This window comes from Triturus cristatus, chromosome 7 (assembly GCF_964204655.1).
Source record: "Triturus cristatus chromosome 7, aTriCri1.1, whole genome shotgun sequence".
NCBI lineage: Eukaryota > Metazoa > Chordata > Amphibia > Caudata > Salamandridae > Triturus > Triturus cristatus.
The window spans coordinates 654883668-654900074 of record NC_140590.1 but is presented as its reverse complement, the minus strand read 5'-3'; the positions used below and the strand labels follow the sequence as shown (position 1 = coordinate 654900074).

Genomic DNA, 16407 nt, shown 5'->3' with positions numbered 1-16407 from the left:
TGGGAAAGTGGCCCTGGGCTGACCTCTATCCTGCTGCTTCCAAAAGGCGCCCTACTGGAAGGGACCTGGAGGGTACCCATTTCCTTCTTAACTTTTTTTCAGGCATAGTGTCAACCTGAAGATGCTTCCCCCGTTAAACAGCAGGTTAACAAGGTGTTGTCGCACCTCCGGCGTGAAGCTGGGCACACTGAGCCAGGAGTGGCACTGGAGGATGATTGAGGTGTTCACTCCTCTGGTTGTTGCATCTGCATAATCCAAGGCATAGTGGATAGTTGCTTTGGAGATGGCTTTCTCCTCTTTAACAACTTCCTCACCCCCTTTTCTGGTACTGGTCAGGGAGCTCTCCCAGTGATCTTTATCATACCGGGAAAAGAGGCCTACTTTTTTCCCTGCAGCCTCAATTTGCTTGCTCTCCTTGTCAGGAGGTGAACAGTTGCCTGGACTGCTGCCCTTTTCCTAGCGGTGGTGACAACCAGGGAATCTAGTGGGACATGACCCCTGATGTAGAGCAGGTTTGAGGCTGCTGGCGTACATTATTTCTCATAAGGTGTGACTACCTCAAACCTGACCAGTTGCCACCAAAAAGCAGTCATCCTCAGGGGTGATGAAGAGGTCCACCTAATAGTAGGTGCTCACATGTTGAATAATGCACTTGTAAGTTGTGGTGTCACTGGCAGGGAAGACCGGACTGCGACATGTTCTAGATTTGGGTCCGAGGGTCCACATCATAATCCTCCCAAGTATCATCTGAGGGGCTGGGCCTGTCTGTGTCAATGTAGGACTCTAGTGACCCCGGAGGGGAAGCCGTAGGAGGGGAGTGTGGAGGAGCAGCAGCAGCAGCTTTATCCTTAGGCCTCTAGGAGGGCAAGAGAAGAGCAAGAGTATCTGGTGGTGGGACTCCTTCAAAAGCAAGCCTATTCTTCTTTGGCAGGGTCTTTTCTGGGGCAGAGATCTTGCCTAAGCGTGGGTCGATGACCCTGCATTTTGACGTCCGGCTCCTGCTGCAGTTGCTTTCCTTTATCTTGTGAGCAGTTCAATGGAGTATTTTTCTCGTCTTTATGTGGCTGCTATGAAAAGAAACAGCAGGAAAAGGCTGCATAATATTTCCCTGTGTCTTCAATAAAATTAGGACCATCCAATATTATCACTTTGAAAACTCACATTACCAACTCATACAGAATCGCAACCACTGATTGTTTGGTAAAAATCGCTTTGTTATCCATTCAAATATTGGTCTATGCAAGCAACTAGAGCTTTCACTGTTAGGGCAGTAGATACAAGTGCAAGGAGAGGCGTGTAGATACAAGTGGAAGGAGAGGAGCTAAGTTATAGTCAAATAAATAACATTAGGCAAAACATGAGTAATGTGCTACTCGGTCAACTATGCAAACATACTATCAAGACAAATAAATTACAGTCCCATACTGTTTGGCATATGTGTTTATTAAAGGTCAGTACACATTTTTTACAAGGCAAATATTAATAGGTTGAAAGGCAAAACATTTGAACAGTATGTACAGACAAATGTACAGTTGAAAGTTAAAAAAGGCATTGGCTAATTTGGTAATTAAGAGGTTTTGCAAAAGTAAGCTTTTCTTAGTCTGTTTAGCCACCTCCCTCTATTCCCTCCCAGATAGCCCTTTTAAGAATAATTTATTGCCAATCGAACTAACAAATTAACAAAAAAATGTACAACATAAAAACGATGCTTTGCCCCCAGAGAGTTATACAAGTCACAAAGCTACGACAATCCTAAGCCCATAAAAACGTTTTATACAAAGCACGATTTGTTAGATTTATCTAGGAGGTGATCATAAAATATATATTATTTCAAAAAGTTAAGGCTTCATGTACGGTTTCACCACTGTTGTACTGAACACAGAATTAAAAAAATATAAGGAACCAAAGTTTTTTCTTTTTCAAATGCAAGGCACAGCATCATTAATGGCACAAGAGTGGTGCACTCCCCTGTCACCAAAAGTAGCACCACTAGCTAGGTTCCTCAAACCAGTAACTTACCTGGAAATCCTACCCACAAAGGCTATATCGGGTTTATTTTGACTTCTACATGCAAACTGTAGTTTGATAGGAAAATACAAACAAACCCTCTTTTGTGACCAACTTACCAAAGTTACTACTGCATTTTAGGCTTTGGATGTTGGGTTTGTTTCCCATGGATTCGTTCAATACTCCTTTTAACAGCTCAAAAGGAGCTGGTTAAGAAGGCACATTCATATAAAATATAAATGACTGTTTAAATAAGTAACATTGCCGCTGAGTAGATTTGACAAGACATAACTCGTTTTGGGGTCCTTGCTGTCAAATGGAAATGGCTACAAGAACGTATTCCATTTTATTGGACACCAAAGATTAATATATAAACAAGACTTGCAATAGAAAATGAATGGCTCTGCTGCAGAAATTATCTTCAAGGGAATTTCAAAAAGCTCTAAAAAAAAGATGCATTTGTCACCTTAGAGTTGGCAACTAAAGAATCAGCCCAAAACATTCAATTCACAATATATCTTTCCTTATGGATAAAACATGCATTAAATCTGGGAACATGTTACATACTCCAGGCCCAAAAAAGTCCTTTAAGTACCACTGGCCTGAGAATGCTAATCTGATCTACACATACCAGCTAGCTTCGTAGTAAAAGGGACGCCTACAAGCATTCAATGTGGACGACCATGACTCCTTTAAAAGTTCAAAGTCCTCTCCATTCCTAAAGGCCAAATATTAGTCTCACACATTTCACAACAGATTTCGTACCACATTGTCTTCGCCTACAGCACAGAAGAATGTTGCCGAGTGAAACTCAAATATTGAGCCTAGTAATTGGATAGTCACGGAGAACAATTCTTTATTAACTGTATGCTTAAATACCAAAAGAAGTCTATGCAAATTACTAATCTGAAAGAAAAATAATGGAACAGACAAAATTGCACCAATCCTGTTTCTTTGAAATGTGAGAAATTTAAGGCAGTGTTTTTCCGTTTAGATGAAGCTTGTTAATGTAACATAGTTTGCAAGTGTATACTTTCCTAAACTGTAAACTGCACAATCAGCATATTTTGCACAGACCCACGACGATCTTAACATTTTGAAGAAACTACTGCAGAATGCAAATGAATATGCGTCTACTTGGCATAATCTGCTTTGGTACACCTTGGAAAGGACACTTAAGGCATTATCAGAGCAGATGTAAGGCCATTCAAAGTCTGAAAACACCAAAGGGAATATAATAGACTATTGGGTTTGGTAAAAGTGTAACAGTTCTTTTACATTCAAACATACACATACTCAAGTAAAGGAGAAGTGAACTTGTAAGCTAGCTTCAAAATCATTACTATGAATTATTAATTTTTCTGGATTATAGATAACTAGTTTGGCTGTATGATACCGTGGTGGTTAACATTTGGCAAAGCCAGAAATTTAGAAAATAAAATGCATGCAGGTATATGCATACCTACAGAAACTAAAGGATCAAATGCTTAGTGCTATGTGCTTAAAGATTCTAAAACTGGTTCACATTATAATGAAAAATTAAGTGAAAATAATAGTGAGTTGTGCTGCGTATCTACACCTAATGAAACACAGCTGGCCCTTCGTCCTCTAAAAACAGAAAAATAAATCTGACTCATGTAGCATGTTGTATTACTTCTACTTAAATAAGTAAATCCAATGACCCAGCTATTCCCGATCAGTGACTAGCAGAGGCTTCATATAACTACCAATTTAAAGTCAGCATTCTTATACATTATCTAGCATAAAGGTGAAAACCGAATGAAAGTGACCCTCTCTTGGACTATTTTGGAAAGCATGCATTTTGGCCATAACCAAAGATCGGTCAGACTTCTGAAACAATACCTGCATTAAGTTATTTACTGGGAAGGTTGATCTTTTATATTCAGAGAAGTAAGTACTTTAAATATTAGGGTGGGGTGGCCAAAATGTACACAAATCAGTCATTTGCTATGACAATAGTGACCAGGCATATTAGGTGAGAACTGGTGCAAGAATAATGTTCAAATTGCATTTTCAACCCTAGAAAGACCTCAGTGACATCTATTTAAGATCTAAATGAGGCTGACACTTTATATTAGGAGAAATAACTCAGTCAATTTGTATTATGGGCAAAGCATGAGAGGTACTGAGGTGCATACAAAGACCACCAATGCCAGTGCAAACAAGAAAGGGTCTCCAACGCACTTATCAACATGTCCTAAAAGAATGGCAGATTTGAAAAGCCCACATTCAGTATCTGCTCGGTTGTGGGAAGAGAAAATGTGATGAGTGCACTAGTTTAAATACATTTCAGGTGTCGCTGCAGTAGTATTCAACAGGGCACACTAACTGGGGAACGTTGACTGAAGTTCCGAAAAACACATTTAGAGAGAATGTTGGCTTGCTAGTTAGATTACTTCTAAGATGCCTTCACGATTTTGGTTCCAGGTTTATCATAAATTCAACTAAATATCTGCACTGAGAATTGTGGGCTAAATAAATTACCCCAATTGTTCCTGCAAAAGAATTCAACATCAATCATAATATGAATAGAATTGCAAAAAAAAAAAGAAAAACTATAAACACCAATGCCTTTATTTTACTGGAGTGTGTATGCTTGCACACAAGCACAATAAAGGAAATACTGTTCGGTACCAAGAATCGTGCATAATTTTGGCTTACTTCTGACCACAAAAAACCCTGTGGTTTTACAGTAGTACTTAAATTCATGGTTTGAGTATGTTTTAACGTTCCAAAAATCTTCGAAAACGTCCATTAAACCGAGAACTGCAATCCAAATGCAGAACTATGCATAATTCATTAACATTTCTACATATAAAAATAAAAATACCTGAGATTACAAAGTCAGCTACCGTCTAGGGCAGTTAGAAAGCCTATGAAGAGTCATCTGTGCCTATACAAAAGCTTGAAAAGAATAGTAGTGAGGGATTATGCCGTGCAGAAATCGCTCAACACGGTAAACAGGAGGCACAATTAATGGTAAACATGCCTGGGACAGTTATCATTTTAGCAATAAAATATTGCCTTACGATACTTTGATCTCACCATACAGATTCAACCCAGGTACGGACGCCATTTTAAAAACGGCGATTTAAAAGGTTTGTAACACAAGGCAGCCAGTTCCTGGCAAATAGGGGAAGGATACATATGAATTTACAAATTCACTCCATTCCTCTAGAGGCACACCTTAAATCCTCACCCCTGCTTTTCCCTGTTGCGCTCAAATTATATTTTCTCCATTTCAGTAACTTTTTACATTTCTACAACCAATGCTTTAAAAGTAGTCTGTGAGGTTATTGTTCGAAATATTCAATGGGAACATAACCAACTGATACCAAATTATTACCAATAATAATCAGGGTGAAGAGGAGGTTAATGCACATATGCAAACACGACTGCAATCCTGTGTGTTTTATCAACCTTGCTGATATTCAGTTCAAAGGGGGAAACCATTTTCAAAAAAGGATATTCCTTTGAGCACCTTCTGTTAAAACAGAAAATTGGCTTTTAACATCTAAGCAATCGTTTTGCATGCGATTTCCATATTAAACGTTCAGTATTTCTTGTTCCTACAACTGCTCTTTAATCAGTCCCTCCACGTTTTTTTGACTCAGTGTGCCAGATGCAGCGCAAACCATGACTTAACAAAAAATCTATTTATCTGCAGAAGATGTAGGTGTGTGAAAACTGCATGCAAAGTAAAAACTGTCCCAACATTCTTTTTCATAGTAGCAAGTATCCTACAAAAATTTGTTAAAAAAAACCTTCCAAATAACTTTAACAGGTCATTTCTACACCAGCGGTTCCAGTAAGATGCTTCAATACACAAGTGTGTATCCATACTGCCTCAATGTCTTATTAACTAAACCAATTGGCATAAACGGGACGATTTCTGACTTCAACTTCTGAGACCAAAACCCCAGCCCACAAACATTCGCCAAATCCTCCTTGAGAAAAGAGGCATTATGCTTTAATGGATGTGGTCTTCTAGTGGCAGACTGTTTGACAAAACGGTAATCTGGCAACTCTAAAGTGTGTGCTGAAAAACAAAGATCCTGATCATAAAAAATGTTAAGATTTCCTTTGGACCACAGCACTGAGATAAAAGCTCTAGATGATACATTTAAAGATGTGTAACTTTTAGCCTCGTACCAGTTGTGTCAACAACCCTGTCATTAGCATGTCTCCAAAATGCATGTATGTAAACCTAAAAATGCATCTAAGAACATCTTATTTAAAATCACGTAATTAAAAAAGTTGTTGTTTCATGCAGACAAGACGTAGAAACCCCGCTACCTCCAACAAACCTAAGGCCAAATCTGCAGTCAATGGGAAAAACATGAAGGCAATTAGTCTGTGCAAAGGTTTCCTATAGCCCTTGCGTTGGAAAACAATTTCATAATGATTAATACAATTTAACAATGTTACGAGATGAGGAAATCTTCTCTCATTCAGAAGACTCTATCTCTTCCCACTTTCCAAAGGAAGTTAATCATTCACAATACAAACAAACTGACTTCAGAGAGATTGGTCGAAGAAAGCCAGAGAGGTTTGTGGGAGAGGCACAAGGGGCAAGCTTCAACTACCTGTATCCAGGTGTAAAGCAGAGCCCTACAGCTTGGCTTAGTCTTGAAGCTAGTGGATGAACAGTTCAAATGAAAATCGGCAACATGCTCGCCTGCAGCCTTACATCCACCAATTCAAAGGTCTTGATGGGCGGGATCCAACTCCTTGTTACACTGCTAAAACGTTAAAATCTGAACACAAAGGGTGTTAAAATAAAGTTTGTGCGCATCACTGCAGCATTAGTTGCTTGAGATTGTCGTGAAGGATGGTATCTTTGACATCACGGAAAACCAGTCGAATGTTTTCTGTGTTAATAGCAGTGGTGAAGTGGTGATATAGAGGCTTCTGTTGTTGGTCTCGGCGCTGGTTACGGAAGCAATCCACCAGGAATTTCTGGACATCAGTTAGATTGATGGGGTCTCCTTCAAACTCTGGAAAATAGTCCTTGATGCTCACAAGTTTTACTTTTTGCTCAAGCAAGTCTGTCTTGTTAAGAAAAAGGATAATGGAGACATTGCTGAAAACTCTGTTGTTGACTATTGTTTCAAAAATGTTCAGTGATTCTGTGAGACGATTTGTTGCTCGATCTTCCATCAACACCTGGTCATATTCACTTGAAGATACCAGGAAAAGTATGGATGTTACGCTGTCAAAACACTCAAACCAACGTTTTCTTTCTGATCTCTGCCCACCTACATCAACCATCTTAAAAGGAACATTTTTAATTTCAAAGTCGTACTCGTGAATCCCTTTAGTGGGTCTTCTTGCCAACAGAATATCTTGCTGAGACGGAATATAGTCCTGGAGAAGAAAAGAGTAATACTTTAGTACTTCACAACAAAACATTTAATATATTTCTGCTTTGGAAGCCCGGCATAAAACTGACCACCACAAGTTGATGTAAGTAATTTGTTTTTTGAACATGTAAATGGTAGTTCTCCAGTATTGAATCTTTTATAGATTCACATGCTTAAATCTTCCCTGTCGTTATGTTGGGAGTCCCATAGTAATTATGACAAGCAGCATAAAGCAGTGCCAAGCATAGCTTAAACAAGTGACTTAACCAATTCAAATAATATGAATAAGAACCAAACTTCCACCAATCAGAGAGCAGCTCCTGAAGCACTCCTCTCCTCAAGGACCACCATACCTCAAATTTCTCAGCACGAGTGCAAAGGTCATATGTACGAGGTATAAATGAGTTGAGCTATCAGGGCGGAAGAAGGGTTGTATGTGAATCTATGAAAGATATCAATACTGGAGCACTACAGTGTACAGGTAACTTGTTTTTTCTCTACTATTTCATGCATCATAGAGTCATATGCTTGAATCTGAATAGCAAGCAGTTTTCAACATGAGAGAGTGCATCCTAAGAAGAGGTGGGAAGACATTAAATGGAAATCTAAAAATATATAGCAGTGCTCACCTCAGTGAGCAGATGGCGAAGAACTGCTGTTCACTGTCATCCAGGCAATTATGAAGCATGAACATATTCCTGTTACTCCATGTGGTGGCTCTCCAGGTATCTGGCGAAGGCACTCCAAACAGCGCAGTAGAAGTACACACTTGTAACGTGAAATATGCACAGACTTCCATCCAAAGGGTGTCAAAACCTTATGGTGGCAGAAGCCAGTCGAGACATACTACTCCTTGACAGACTAGGTCTTTTTTTTGCGGTCCATAGGTCTAAGAAGCTGATCAGACTTTTCAGAAGTTTAGTTCCATGCAGATAGAATTCGAGACAACGCTTCATTACTAGAGTATGACGTGTTCTTTTCGCTGTATTAGAAGGATTTCAGAAAATGGTTTTAAGAATACTCATCAAGGTGAAACACTGATTGGCTCATGCAAATTAAACTAATTCTTACTCAATATAACGGACTTCTTTGAAATGTAGGCATGGTTCCTTTATAGTGAAAGCTTGAAGTTCACTAATCCTAGCAGAAGTCAAATCCAGAAACAGGGCAATTTTCCAGGACAGATGTTTGAGATGTGCTTTATGTATAGGCTTAAATGAGTCCCTAATTGCCTGGGAGAGGACCGCATTTAGCTGCCAATAGACAGGCAGCTTCCTACTTGGAGGATAGGTCCTAAAAAATACCTTTAAGGAACTCTTTCACTAACCTATTTGATCAGAGAGACAGCTTTCCCATAGACCTTCTGAAGCACGAAAATGCAGCTACACTCCACTTGCCTGAGCTAGGAGACAGAACTGAACGAGCCAGATTTAATGAATAATTTACTTACCTTTGGTAACACCTTCTCTGGTAGAGGCAGGATGTAGTCACAGATTACTTACCTTTGAGTTCAACCCAGGCGCCAGACTGGATCCAGAAAATGTTTTACAGCAGTTCCTCTGCACTTCTGTAGAGGGCGTGGAGTGACTCCATAGCAACATCCACTGGATGTGACGTCAGTGTCCGTTTCTTCTGCTACTATTACCACTCATAGAAACTGCATATGGAAACAGTGTGCCGAAAAAGAGACCTCTTTAGATCAAAACAATTACGAAGTCCTAAGGAAAGGCATTAGAATGCCCATATCTTGTAGACATAAGGAACAACCAGTTTGCAGAACAGGGAGGATCGGTAAGGATTCTGTGGATAGATCCTGTCGATCAGATAAGATGTTACCGAAGGTAACTAACTAATTCATCTGATAGGGACATCTAACCGCAGATTTCTTACCTGTGAATTAGAAAACCAAGCAATTCCATCCTGAAGGAGGGTCTGTGAACTGATCCCACTAAAGATCCCTGAATAGGACTAGCTGGCCTGTAATAAGACAGTGACCAGGTGTCTTAGGGATGTAGGATAGGACAGGAAAAGTCCCACCAGAAAGGATTGTGGAAACGCCATACGGAAGTAATATCCGTAAATTTGGAAAAGCATGGGGAAATGCCACCATGACAGTGCAATAAAGAAGTGGAGGAAAAGAACACTTCATAGAAGCACAATGCTCCATAGCCCTCACCGATGGTAACCGGACCATTAGTGGATGGGCTGCAGGCCAAGGACAACAGCCAATACTATGGAGCCAGAGCTCCTTGCCATAGAAATAAACCTGTGAGCAGAACTTGCAATGAGAAACACAGGAAAAAAGGGAGGAATCTTATAACACATCCACGATGTAGAGAGCACCAATCAATGCTGCAAGAAAAGCAGTGCGCAACAATAATTATTAGTATAGACCATTCGTTGTCAGAGAAAACGCTGCTAGAGAGCAGTGAGCACTATGGGACTATCCAACGTAGAAGCCACAAGGAGGAAGGGTAAGCAAATATATATGCAATGACCAAATGAAGGTCCCCCTAGGACCCAAGGAAAGGCGCAGTGACGTAAGCATAACAAGAATTGGCATAGCCAATAGGTCTCGCTTTTGGGACCTTATAAGTATTTAGTTATGCAGCACAATATCCTTGGTGCAACAACATCCACCGTTGCATGGCTAAACACTTATAAGGTCCCCAAGGCGAGACGTATTGGCTATGGCAATGCTTGTTAATATCAGAGTTTGTGCGGCAAAGATCTTTGAGAGGAGTCTGATCCCTTCTACTCCAGTCTAAGCACCGCCCGAAAAAAAATCTTAATTGTGGATCCTTAAGAAAGTCTCTAAATGAGATCAACGTCTGCTCATGCTTAGGCAACGTGTTGATCTGAGCAGACACTCTTCCAAAAAACTTTAAAATGATGACTACTGAGTGGTCTTTGGCCAGAACGTAGCATGTTCTAAGATACAACTATGAATTTTGCAAGTGCTCCCTCTGTCACACATGAACTCCTTCAACATGGTGAGCACCCTTGGTGGGGCACTTAATTCTGCAATTCACTGCCTGGGCACTGCTTGATATTATACATCATTCGTCAGCTCAACAGATGGACTGAGCTCGGGCAACAAAATGTTGCTGGTCAGAGGTGTAACCCAGGATGAGAGCTCCCACCACTAACTTTAAGGTTAAAGCCAAGAAGATCCACATAAAATATATTGGTTAAAAAAATGCACAATAGATACGGTAAAGGATGTCCTACAATCAGATCTAAAAACAGAACCTTGGAGAGATTGTGCTAAAATAAAGACAGGCTTAAAAGCTGCTGCGAAACTACTAAACTTTATAACCTATTACGGAGTTCTTCCTACATTTTCCCCCAGATCACTTAAAAATATTGTAGGCATCGAAGCTATGAAGTTCCTGCTACATTGCTTAAATATGTTTCACAGTAAGTGATCTTGCTTGCGCCTAGCTAAAAAGGAAGAGAGGTGCACAGTAGGGGTTTATGGTAGATGGTGTAGATGAAATGGGAGGAGAGAGGGGGCAGAGTACAGCATCAGGGGGTAGGAAGAAGGGTAGGCAGCAAGAGGAGTGGTTGAGATGCAGGTGGGCGGGGTAACCTTTCAGGGTGGTCCAGCATCCGAGTCCATGAGGACTACAGAGCGACTGAGAAAACGATCTATTGGTCCATATAACAATCAAAGACAAGCATTTGCAAAGCAATAGGTCTCACATTTACGCGACTTTAAGCTATTGGCATTGTAATGACTATGCCTTTTATTTAGGTTTAAAAAAAAATAAAATAAAAAGGCATTATCTCTGCAATGTCAATAGCTTAAACTCGCGTAAATGCAAAACCTATTGCATTGCAAATGCTTGTCTGTTCTACCCCCTCCTCTTTTTCTGTTTTTCTCTACTGTTAAGCTTCTCTCTCCGCTCCGCTGATACCAAAGTAAAAGGAGGGATGGATGGAGAGAGCCACCCTGCCTCTCCGTTAAAATGTATGGACGCACACACTGCTCATGACCGGGCTCGGTCCGAGGGCATAAATAAATGAGCCAGGGTCGCACGTGACCACTGGCTGAAGAGAGACCACTAGTGTTGTGTACTTATGTATGCTGTACGGTGCAGCGTAGGCCTGCACCCCAACGACACCGCCTGCCACAATCACGTTCCTGGTTTTACTACCCCGGTACTTGTGTCCCTTGGAAGTGCTCCGAAACATATTCTGAATATCATAAAAACGGAGAAACAGTAAGTAAAATAAACGCCAAAAGGTAATAGGGTGGTGTTGAAAGTTATTTTCAAAAGGGTGGGTTGAGTTCGATAAAGTTGCTTTTTTGTTGGCAAATTGTGCTTCTTCAAAGAGTTTGAGACACACACGGGGTGGGTTGATCTCATTTAACAGGGAAATGGGGGGCTAAGGCTTACGAGTTTAAAAACAAAGCGCATGTTCACAAGTTTTTGTCTGAGGCTGTAACTGCTAACACCGCAATCCTCATGGCAGCGGCAGACGCTCCCTTCTGCCCTCCAACCAAACTGCAAAAAGGTCTAGCACAACGGTCCTCTTCAGCGGTCTCCAATCGCAGGCGGTAGGTAAAGCGTCAATCATAAAACCTCTGGATGTTCATTGCACAAATACATTGTGCTTGTCACGTGTTAAACCCACCTCATAAACAAACCTTTGGAATACCGAGAGAAGCAGTTTCCGTGAAAACCTGTTTTATCAACCAACCTTTAAAAAAAAAAAAATGTTCCAAACCGGCATGCCCTATCACATCGGATTGGTTCAAATCTGGTTCGGCAGAGGTCGTAGTGCGAAATTGGCGTGTTGTTGGTTCGCTTCATACAACTTTAACAGTGGGTTTGGTTGTGCGAATAGCATGTACAGCAACAGGTTCGAAACATGGCGGAAAGAGCGGCGGGGAAAGAAGATACAGGGAGCCATGAACGGACGCAGAGCAGGGGGAATGTAGGGTATAGAGCGGTGGGAACGCCTGGTTGTGCTGACCAGCATTGGTAAATGGTTCATGCAACACCGAGGGTGGTGGTGTTGGGAAGCAACATGGAGGGTACGTACGGTGGTGGGAAGCAACACAGAGGGCAGGGGAACAGGAACAGGCGAAGCGGAGGGAGTTGTGCGCGCGCGACTCTAGAACCTAAAGTGAACTAGCAGTTCAGTGACACAGCATAAAAAAGAATCATACTTAGTTCACACCCAAAACATGAGTCATTTACGTTTTAAGAAGACTATATGAAGGAAGTGCCTGCAAAAAGTGGTGCGCGCGAGGGAAAGTGAAAGCAGCACGTTTGCACATATGTTTAAAATTAACGCGAGATGCGGCGGGGGAGGGCCGGAGGAGCGTTGTAAGAGCAAGCGAGAGGAAAGCCAGATGACGCCTGATCGGGCGCTGAAAGCTGGCGGCTGGTTAAATGTTAAACTTAGATTTTCAAGTAACTGTAAGCATGCCTTCGTAGAGTTTTACTGTGGAAGTTGAAGCCAATTGTCTAGGTATGGAAAAATCAAATGACCATTTTTCCTTAGAGGGTCATGCATTTTGTAAAAATCCGAGTTGTGGACTTGAAGCCAAAGGGCAGACTTTAAATTGGTAATGGCAACCAGCCTCCTCGAACCGTACATATTTGATGCTTTGGATGGATTGGGATATGAAAATAAGCATCCTGAAGACCCAGTGAGGTTTCGTAAGTGCAGTGTAAAGTCTCAAAATGGTCTTTTCAGAAACCTGTTTTGCTGCTAAAGAGCTAGCATTTCTTTTCATTAGCCCGATCTTTTTCTTCATTAAAAGAAACATGAATAGAAGCACCTGTTTAGTCGATTGCTGGGAATCTCCTATGTGGCTTCCTGCCAGAAGAGTGTAAGAATCTCGCAAGGTGGATTTTACGTGTTAAACAAATGTAAGTGTGACCATGCTGCATAATCACCTACTAGTCTGCTGTGATACATTTCCAGCCCTTTAATTCGAAAGTCTTCACCCACCTGCTGCAGGGAAGTGCTGGTGACTGGTGCCAGAACGGTGTCACTCATGCCTGGAGGAGTGCTGTCCTTTACCGAACTACATAGTCTTTTTACATTGAGGCTGTCTAGAGTGAGCAGTTGTCTGCACTGCTCCTGTGGCTATTGCGGATGGTACCCCTGCTGCTGTGGAGTATGGCTGATACCTGTATGACTGGTAATTTCCCTGAGCTGAAAAACAACCCTCCTACTGTAGCACAGAGGTCTTCAAACCTTTCAATGCTATGCCCCCCATTGTAAAATAAAATAAAATAAGAAAAGTAATTGGGTCTCCAGTGTGGAAATATATTTTTACAATTATAGAAGACTGGCTATGTTTGAACCATATCTGACCATTGCATGTATGTTCCATAATACCCCAAAAAATCTAAGCAAGTCCACAGTTGTGAACATGCTATGTGCAGTCTGGTTTTACTAAACTGTAATACTAGTCACAGTTTGATTCTTTATCTGAAATGGAAGGGGGGATTAAAGGATTATTTGGAGGCCCTGCCCCTTTGACACCTACTCCCAGCAAGGCCATGAGTGACAAAATATGTTAGTGATGGCATATTGCAGAGTGGCTTATTGCAGCTCTGCCTTTTTATTAGTTTACTGATTCTCTCTGCCAGCGTCTGGTGCCATCTCGGGCCAACTTAGGCCCCAAGCTTGAAGACCTCGGCTCTTGCACCTCAAAAGTATTGAAAAAGGCACTGTTACAGTATACATAAAGCTCTTGCATTCACGGACGTTATGGACAGAAGGGAATCGTCCACACTTTTGCCATAAAAGCCCTTGCCATCGTCGGGCAGATTCAAGATCTTTGCCAGGGCCTCCAGCCAGGACGTTGCCCTAAGCCATCCTTGCCTCTCTTACGGCTGTCACCACTGCCAGCTGGCAAAAACTTGTTGCAGCCTCATCCATACCTTTACCAATTATCTCAGCAGATGTTCTTTAGCCCTCCTGCATAATAGCTCTTGCCTTATTCTTCCCATCCTCAGACAAATATTCAAGACAGGCCCCTAAATCGTACCACAATTGCCTATATCTCCCCAATATGGATAGGGAATTAGATGCTCGAACTGTGGTAGCTGCTGTTTCTGAAAATTGTCAGACAAGGAGGGATGCCGGAACAATGTAGGCAAACTAAGTTATGTAAGGCATGGAGGAGTTCCTAGAAAGCCTTTGGCCCCCTTTGCATTACCACCAAATCTGGACCGAGTTACCTACAAAGCAAGCTGGCAAATCATCTGGCAACTTATACTTCTTGTCCAGATGAGGCACAATAGCTGCCACCATAACTTCGGTTCATCTTCAATCCCTCTGACCGTATGTGCTCAATAATGGGCATCGGTCTCAGAGGCTTGTGAGCTGGTTCTTTAAAATCTTGACGTAAACAGTTCAACTGTTTCACTGGAATAGGGAGACCAATCCTCTTTGCAGCGCTCTCCAATCCTTCTTTGCCATCCAGAGGTGAACTGGCACCCTAGGCTTTGGCGGGGTGGATGTTGGTGCCACAGATTTCCCATTCCAAAAGAGGACCCGTAGAAGGGTCCAGAGTTCTCACCCTTTTCTGGTTCCTCGTCATTATAGTCTTTGTTGGTAGCTGTCCTGACATGAGCTTGAACTCCCTAGCGTGTGGACCAACTAAAGTGAATGTGAACATACTGTACATACAGTGTGTTTAGAATCTGGTGTCGATTGTGGGTGAATTGCAAAGGCACCAAACTCCAGACATCTTCTACAACAGTATGCCAGTTTTATATTAGTGTGCTCTGTAATGATAGAAGATATCCCCTCTGCCGTAATCAGCATTAAGTCTCTCTCCTTAGTTGACAGTGTTGCGGACTGATGTTTAGGGTGAATGAAGAATCTGGTTTGCTTTACTGAGGATACCACTGATGCCTAAGCAGTTGAAATTTTAGTCTGGTCTATTGCATCCTCTTTGTTGACGTTAAGTCGGTTGATTAGAGTCTCGAATCCCATTGAGGATAATTTTGGTCTCGCATTTATAGTAGATGCAGTTGTTGACAGTGTGACATTTGTTCGGAACACACAAGCTTCGCCACCAAGGGCTCCGCCACACTAGTTTCCCCTCAGAAGATGCCTTTAATAAAGGTGTGGAAGGATCAGACCTGGATTTTTCTAATCTTGCTGAGGTAGGCGAGTTTTCGCTTCACTATTTTCCTTCTCTGATGCAGAGGTTTTATCTGTAAGTCTTTTTCAATGACCATATGGATCTTTATAGAGGGTCCCCTTTCTCGTTCCTGTGGATGTTCTCATTTTTTTTTGTCAACAATCTTTTTATTGACATTTTTCAAAAGCATGTCAGTAAATAGTGCCATTTCAGTCCCTTCGTTCTCTTCACACAATGATAATCTATAAGATAATACAGTTGCTATGTTTTGAAGAAGAGAAATGCAAGTAACTAGGAAAGACAGTACAATAGCGCTACTAATCTTTCTCATACATTAGTCAGTAAACATTAACATCCATCCTAACTATCCCCCATGTGAATCTCTGTGCACCCTAGATTCACTGTAGCATGGTCGAACGTATTTCCGGCAGCTATCCGGTGGGTTTTCAGCATCACCTTACTCTCAGACTTCCCTAGGCTTTTCCCCATGTCAGGGAGTCACCTTTGTTCACGCTGTTAGGTGGCTTTTCTCATTTGCTTGCGACGGAGCCTCAGCAGTTCAGGTCCGCTCAACCATCTTGGCTGGGCGCGCCCCTGATATTCTCTTCTTATGAGCTTTATGAGGCAAAGATGTTCCCAAACCTTCTGCTCCTGATAATGGATTTTTAACTTTCTTTTTCTTCTGCAGCCAAAGTAAAAGCTTGGCCCCTCTGTCCTTCGGAGTCTTTGCTCAGAAGGTGCACCAGATTTTACATTTCTTGGGCCAACCTCCCTAGTGAAGACAGTCAAAACATTTCATGTTGGGGGTCTACAAGGTCTGAAAGATTATCCCCCCCCCCCCCCCCAGGAGGCTCTGATCATTTACCATATACTGAAGAAACGTCTGACTGGAAA

At 41.7% G+C, this 16407-nt stretch overlaps 1 protein-coding gene across 1 annotated transcript in view; it reads right to left on the bottom strand.

Annotated features, from left to right (window-relative positions):
• Positions 1-1422: 1422 nt before the first annotated feature.
• GNA13 (G protein subunit alpha 13) overlaps positions 1423-16407 on the bottom strand; it is a 189278-nt gene continuing 174293 nt past the window's right edge. The window contains exon 4 of the mRNA XM_085617282.1: positions 1423-7395. Within this exon, the coding sequence (XP_085473408.1) occupies positions 6823-7395 (573 nt within the window). The 3' untranslated portion in view covers positions 1423-6822. The remainder of the gene's footprint in view (positions 7396-16407) is intronic.